Source organism: Gobio gobio (genome assembly GCF_949357685.1).
Source record: "Gobio gobio genome assembly, chromosome: 12".
Lineage (NCBI taxonomy): Eukaryota > Metazoa > Chordata > Actinopteri > Cypriniformes > Gobionidae > Gobio > Gobio gobio.
In genome coordinates this window covers 41,306,581-41,313,681 of record NC_137105.1, presented here as the reverse complement: position 1 = coordinate 41,313,681, position 7,101 = coordinate 41,306,581, and the positions used below count along the sequence as shown (strand labels likewise).

At 42.2% G+C, this 7,101-nt stretch overlaps 1 protein-coding gene across 1 annotated transcript; it reads right to left on the bottom strand.

The window, feature by feature from the left end:
• Positions 1 to 231: 231 nt before the first annotated feature.
• On the bottom strand, positions 232 to 6,888 carry LOC307135573 (zinc finger protein 521). Its single transcript, XM_079832148.1, has 3 exons — positions 6,626 to 6,888; positions 5,105 to 5,302; positions 232 to 3,731 (listed from the first exon to the last, which is right to left on the bottom strand). Exons 1-3 carry the CDS (start codon positions 6,663 to 6,665, stop codon positions 1,150 to 1,152), a joined length of 2,820 nt encoding a protein of 939 aa, XP_079688274.1. The 5' UTR covers positions 6,666 to 6,888; the 3' UTR covers positions 232 to 1,149.
• Between the last annotated feature and the right edge of the window lie 213 nt (positions 6,889 to 7,101).

Genomic DNA, 7,101 nt, shown 5'->3' with positions numbered 1-7,101 from the left:
ACTTACCCATACCACCACACCTGTCCCTAACCCTACCCATATCCCACCTCGATATCAGCAAAGGTGTTTTGCAATACAATTTGAACACAGTAAGTACATTGTACTTATTTTTTGATGTAAGTACATAGTAGTTAAGGCCACCTAATATAAAGTGGGGCCAAATGTTCTACCGAATACACATTGTTAAACCGCATTGGTCCAGAAATATGTTATCGTTTTTCATTTCTTTTTATCAACAATGGAGAACTGAAAATACAAACACACACCACTTAACACATATTACGCACATTTACCCATAAACACAATTTACTTTTTCGCAATAGAACATCATGTACAGATATACAACAAACAAGACACATCATTGAAATTGTGAGTCAAAATTATTAAAAAAAAGGCAGAGATGAAGGTATTTTACTAAAAAGACATAATACAAAATAAAAATGCATAACATTACATCTGTTTTGTAATTATCAGATGTCATTGTCCAAAAGCCCTACATCTAATCCATAAAGTTTACCAAGAGGCCTGCTTAGATTTCAATTAGATTAAACACTGCTAATGACTCTCTCCCACAGAACATCAAGTCCCACTGCCCACATCTCATCCTCTTTTGTGCCCCTCTGCGCATCTGCAGTTTCAGTCATCAGTAACTCATTACCGCCTAGATCCACAAAGATCCAGTTCCGTTTCTTAACACAAGGATTTATCTTAAAAACGCAACAAGGAAAGAGGAAATTATCCAAATATGGCAGTAAATCTGAGTTCAGAACCTCAGAAGTGTCCAATGACGATTAGCCTTGCACTTGGGAGAATTAGTCATTTGCTAAGCATCTCAAACAAGGAAACTGCTTTTTAGGGAGAAAACAGACTCTCCGAAACATGGCTTCACACATTTAGGGCCTAAACACATAATACAATCTACAAGTGAAAACATACTCCGCTACACAAGCAATCAGAAGAGTACATATATTGTCAGAGCAGGGCACGTAAAATGGGTACAACTTTGCATTTGTAGTGGAAAGCAACCAACATTTGTAATCGCTTGCTTGGATGCTCGCTTGCGTTCAGAGGGGAGGTAGGGGGGCTGAGGAACTCGTTTAGGAGGGCATTCGCATGCCATACAAATGATGTCCTTTATTCAGGGTTAACTCAAACTGTTGTGGCCTGGGTGAGAGTGTTCTTATTGCTTCTCTCCTCTGGTATGAGTGCTGTAGCCGAACAACAGTTGACTACAGAAATGCTAGTCTTATCGTCTCGGAGTCTATGCTCAAACGTACTGACGTTCATAGTGACCGTTTCCTGCTGAGCAACACTTGAGGAGATTTTAAGGTCAGGATTAAGGTTGCAGCTGTTGATCAGATCGTCACCCTGGACCTTCTGCATGTGGAAAGTTCCATGAATTTTCAGCTCGAGAGTGGAGGTGACAGTCTGCATGCACACAACACAGCGGAAGCCTGTCAGTGAGTTGTGCAGGTCTGGGTGCCTCTGACAGTGTTCCAGGAAGTCCTCCTCACTGTGAAGAGGAAGCTTGCAGATGCGGCAGTTGCCCGTGTCCAAACTCCTGCTGTGGGTGACCTTGTGTTCAGTCAGAGTTAGCAGGGAAGGGAAGCGCTCTCCACAGATGGGGCATTGGCAGTGCTTGGTGGGGCCTAGATGAGTCTGGACGTGCTCCCACAGTGCCATCTCAGTGAAGAAGGTCTTGGAACAGTCTTTGCATTTGTGGCTCCCTTGGATTGCCTCCACTTTGCGCTTGAGAGTGCCACTCTCCCCGGGCTGGATGTGGTGATCTCGCAGCTGGTGGTTGGCGAGCAAGGACTGCATGGTGTAAGAAGCACCGCAGATTTCACAGGCAAACATAGGATCGTTCAGATTTGCCTTCCCTTTGCTTTCAGCGGGAGGGCTAAACAGCGATTCCACCTTACTGACTCTTATTTCACTATTCGCTGGCAGCATTCCAGCACTGTCCTTGGCAACTGGTTCAGAGACAGGTGGAGGGGTCACGTTGTTACCTTCAGCACTCTTGGCACAGAGTTTCTCGTGTAAGGGCACCTCGAGGGGAGATCTGCTATTGGTACAGACGCAGGGACTGCATTTGTCGCTGTGTGTTGTGATATGACACTGCAGCTCGATGTCTGTGGTAAAGGACTCTGCACAGAAGATGCAACAGTACATCTTGAATTGTCTGTCGAGGTGTTTCTGTTTGACATGCAGATGCAAGTCATGCTCTTGCTTGAAGTCCCGTTCGCATGACGTACAGTGGAATGTGGTTTTCTTGTTACTGTGCTCGGAGGCCAGGTGAACCTGAATAGACACCTTGGAGTCGAACACCTGCTGGCAGAGGGAACATCGGAAAAACACCATGGTGTGCATCTCAAGTAGGTGCCCATGTAAGTCTTTGACACTGGTAAAGGACTTGCTACAGCTCTCACAGATGTAGAGCGTAGATGAATTGCTAAAATGAGACACTGTGTGTTCCTTAAAAGTCTCCTGGTTTGGGAAATCCTTGAAACACTCTGGACACGTACGTTTTGGAAGCATACCCTTCAGGTGGGAACTCAAGTGAGTTTGAAACAGATCCAGATTGGTGTATTTAGCCCCACAATGGTCACAGATGAAGTCAGTTGAAGGTAGCTGGCTATTTTTTTTGGTCAGACTCTTGATTGACTGAGGTGAACCCATTGTCCTCCTTCCCTCTTTAAGGTTCTTGTGTGTCTTTTTGATATGCTGCATCAGTTTGATCTTACTGCTAAATGTAGGCAAATGGCTGCAGTATGGACAGAATTGCAAAGACTTCCTTTCTGCTGTTTCTTCTGCATCTGGATCGAGTTTCAGGCTCTGGCTTTTACAGTGTGTCTGCCGCACGTGATTATCCAGCGTGTCCTTTGTCAGGAATCCTCCGAAGCACTGCGAGCAGAAAAAGACGTTGCTCGCGATTAAAGCCGAGTTGTGTGATTGGCGAACATGCTCTTGAAGGGCGTTCAGGTCCTTTAATGATGTGGGACAGAAGCTACACTGAAGAACTGTCTGAACGGCCGCTGTGATCGCAGCTTCAAGCAACACGGAGTGGTCTAGCATCACATTAGCCTCTTTCTGATGCTCCTTTAGTTCAGATGGAAACGTCTCAGAACTTGAGTGGATTTCATTGTCCTTGAGTTTGGTCTGTGGACATGCTCTAGGGTCCATGTCGTTGTGACAATGAAGACAATCGTTGAAAAGTTTGAGCTTTTTGGAGATTCCTAAACCATTTTTTGAGACAAACTTAGACTTTCTCTTTTCTGCACAAGGAGCCTCTTCTGCAGCATTTGGAGTGGCTGGACTGGAGATGTGTGAGGTTGCACAGTCGCATTTTGCCATTGAGAAGCCTGATTGATCTTGTGCGGGAATATTTGGAGGTTGTCTTTTTTCAGATTCCCTCGAGTTATTCTGTGGATTATTTACAAGAGAGGGATGTCGGGAGGACATAACGCTACCCTGTTCATGTTGATTACTCAAGCCCTGTTTGATTTTTGTGGGGCTCTCACTGCTGATATCCATTTGGAATATTTCAAGAGGTACTGAACTGTTGCAAGGAAAAGGGGTGTTTGCCCTCCTGCAATGACTAAGTCTCTGATGATCTCTATATACGTCTCCCTGGGATCCATGGTCAGATCCATCTTCATGGTCGGCAGAGGAGTGAGCAGGGGAAAGAGAAGCAAAGCAACATATTTCATCCTCCTCAACAGCATGATTTACTATGGACAGAGAAGAGAGGAAAATGTATTTAAAACTTTCATTAATAAAAAAAGTTTTTTACCAAAACACACCATAAGTGTTGGGGAGTAACTAACTAAAATGTTACTATGGGTTCGGGCCAAAATTCCGAGCCCGCCAAATACGCATAATCTTTACTCTATTTAATTTGATGTAAGTGTGAACTTGTGAAATTAAGTATATTTTCTGTAGTGTGACAGTAACTAAATTTTGTCAAAGAAGCGTAGCTTTCCCAGTAACAAGATATGTTTTATTAACAAGGTTCGGGAGGAACACGTTCAGATAATGGGCACAAGTGGAGAGCACTCAGCTAATCAACAATAAGGGTATATATATATATACGCAGCAGTCCTACCTCCGTTTGTTGACAGTTTATCAGCATCCCTCCACCACCCCTTCTCCACACTTTTAGTTCTGACCACTTACATACACGGGGGGGTTACATACATACTCTGGGTTCCGGCCAAATTCCGAGCTCGAAGACCTCCCCCCGGACAGCACGCCAAATACGCATTTAAACTTACTATCTATATATTATATGCAAGTGTGAACTCTTGAAACCTTCTCCAACAAGGAAAACTGAAACGTGACGCGGTCACCCTAATTTATACCCTGTTTTTGAAAATTAGTACTTTTTAAAAACAAAAGCTGCAGTTGAACTATTTAAATTATGAGGAACTTGTAGCTTCCTCAACGTTACTCACTTTAAGCACAGGTATAAGAATTCCACTCTTCTATTTTAAGAGGTCTGTCCTGCTGAAGTCTGGCAGGTTAAAATATATCTCAGGCTCATAAGAGCAGACTAAACACCAAAATATGAATTGGATGCTCTTTTTCACACTTTTTTAGATGTAATTACCTCAGTATGTGGCCACATAATGAGCAGTCCCACTGTGACTAAAATTGCTGCCAGTGTGAGAGGACCAAATTCACAGATGGAGTGCTCCTACTTTAAAGTACTGAATATGCACATTAGAAAAACTAAAACCCAAATCATGGTACCAAATTGTACACCAAATCAAAGGATTAATGTATCTACTTTAAAGGATAAGACATAGGCTATTAAAAACATGTCTTCACATGATTAGCAATTCCGATATCATAAATCCAAAATCATTTGCAAAGGCATGATTCATTCTGTTACTGTGCAAATAGGGAATTGCAAATATACCTAATTCAAAGGTCACACAAACATGCAGAAACAAGAAACCCTGAATATAAATCCCCCAAATTATCTCTTCTTTTGAAATCTGCCAGTTTTAAATCTACAGAGAGAGATGGAGAAAATATTCACAGTTTAATAATGTAAAGGATACTATAGAAAGAAGGATAGTTTGGGGATGTGTTTGTGTACCTGAACCTTGGCAGTACATCTGTCTGGTTAATGCTTCTGATTGCTGTAGGCTTGCACTCTTGTGTTCTTTAGCATCTTCATCCTTCTCTTGGCCATGTTGTTCCCTCTCCTCATCGCTCTCTTTTCTCCTTTCCCAGGAGCAACGTTTCTTCCCCACAATCAAGCTATCTTCCTTTGTATTTAACCTGTCGTCTTGACCTATGGAGAAAAGATTGATGGCGAGATAAGGCCATGGCAGCAAAATATAATATGCAACAATAACAATGCAAAGAAATCAAGCACTTAAATGGCATTTTTTCATCTCTCGTGGGCCGTTTAGTACACTATGACACCCCTGTGGTATGAAAAAAGCAAAGCGTAAACAAATACCAACATTTTGATCTGTTTTTCATCCAGCAGGGGAGTGCCGTTGTGTTCATGTTTGCTATTTAAACAGTCCATATAACATGTATTCTGTGATTTCAAGGTGACAGAACAGAGTCACATGACAAGAAATATAAAAAACACTGATTTCATTCATTCACAAACAGAAACACTCATACTGTACACACGTACACACACACACACACACACACACACACACACACACTGATTTGTTTTGTCACGTTTGGGACTTTGACCTCTATTGTTTTTATACTGAGCTAATATTTTCTGTTCCGTACTAAATCTAATCATCACATAAACATTTCTGTATCCTTACAATTTCATTAAGACATTATTTAGTATGTTTATTAAGCCGTTTTCCTCATTCAGATTTTACCATCTTTGTTGGAAAATTGGTCCCTGAGATGGCAAAACTTTCTCTTTCTCTTTCTCACACTCACTCACACACACACACACACACACACACACACACACACACACACACACACACACACACACACACACACACACACACACACACACACACACACACACACACACACACACACACACACACACACACACACACACACACATACACACACACGTCTGGTTCACTATATTTGTGGGGACTCTCCCAGACACAATGGTTTTTATACTGTACAAACTGTATATTCTTTCCCTTTACACTAACCCTAACCGTCACTCATAACTTTCTGCATTTTTACATTTTTACATAAAAAAACAAAAAACAAAAACGTTTTATAAGCTTGTTTCCTCATGGGGACCTCAATTTATGTCCCCACAGTGACACGAGTCCCCATGAGTCTGTGAGCAACTTTGTTGTCCTAGAACCCCAAATACTATAATATTACATTGATTATCATATAATAGATTATCTGAATCATGTGCATCACGTGCAAGAGTGATGACAAACCCCTCTCAATGAAATTAGATTACTCGAAAATGCAATGGAAGTTAAATGAAAGTTCTGCCCCAAGACAATTTCAGTCTGTTTTGAATTTTGCGCGACATTAATCTGAAGCCTATATGATCTGCAACTAATTGGGGTCATTCATTAGATTTGTCCCGCGGTCGTGTCTCACTCAAGACAACAAGGAAGCAAGTGATTTAAATAAAATAAAAAACCTTTCGTACCTTTCAAAGATCTGGGCTTCGACTGCTTTCGACGAGTCATTGTAAAGGACTTCAGCAGCTGTAAACACAATCGCCGGGCTAAGTTCCTGTTCACTGTTTGCAAACGAAGGGCAACAAGACAAGAGGCAAACAAGAGCTAATACTTGCGTGCTGTTTCATTGACTGGAATAGCGGGAAAGCACATTAATATCACGGGCAAAGGGGCTCGCCCCCGCCTACAGCAGCGGGATGACTCCATACACGCTCTGCGCCTCCGGGGACGCGCGCGAGATGCGTAATCACTGAACGAACACACACACACACACACACACACACACACACACACGGACGGACACACACCGACACCCCAAAATACATTTTTATTGCTCAGAGGTTGCTAGTTTATAGCTCAAGAGTTCGCAGTTATGTTTCACGTCAATATTAACTTTGTCTCGTTTTGTTTCCACTAGAATTGAACTGAGAACATTGTTTACACA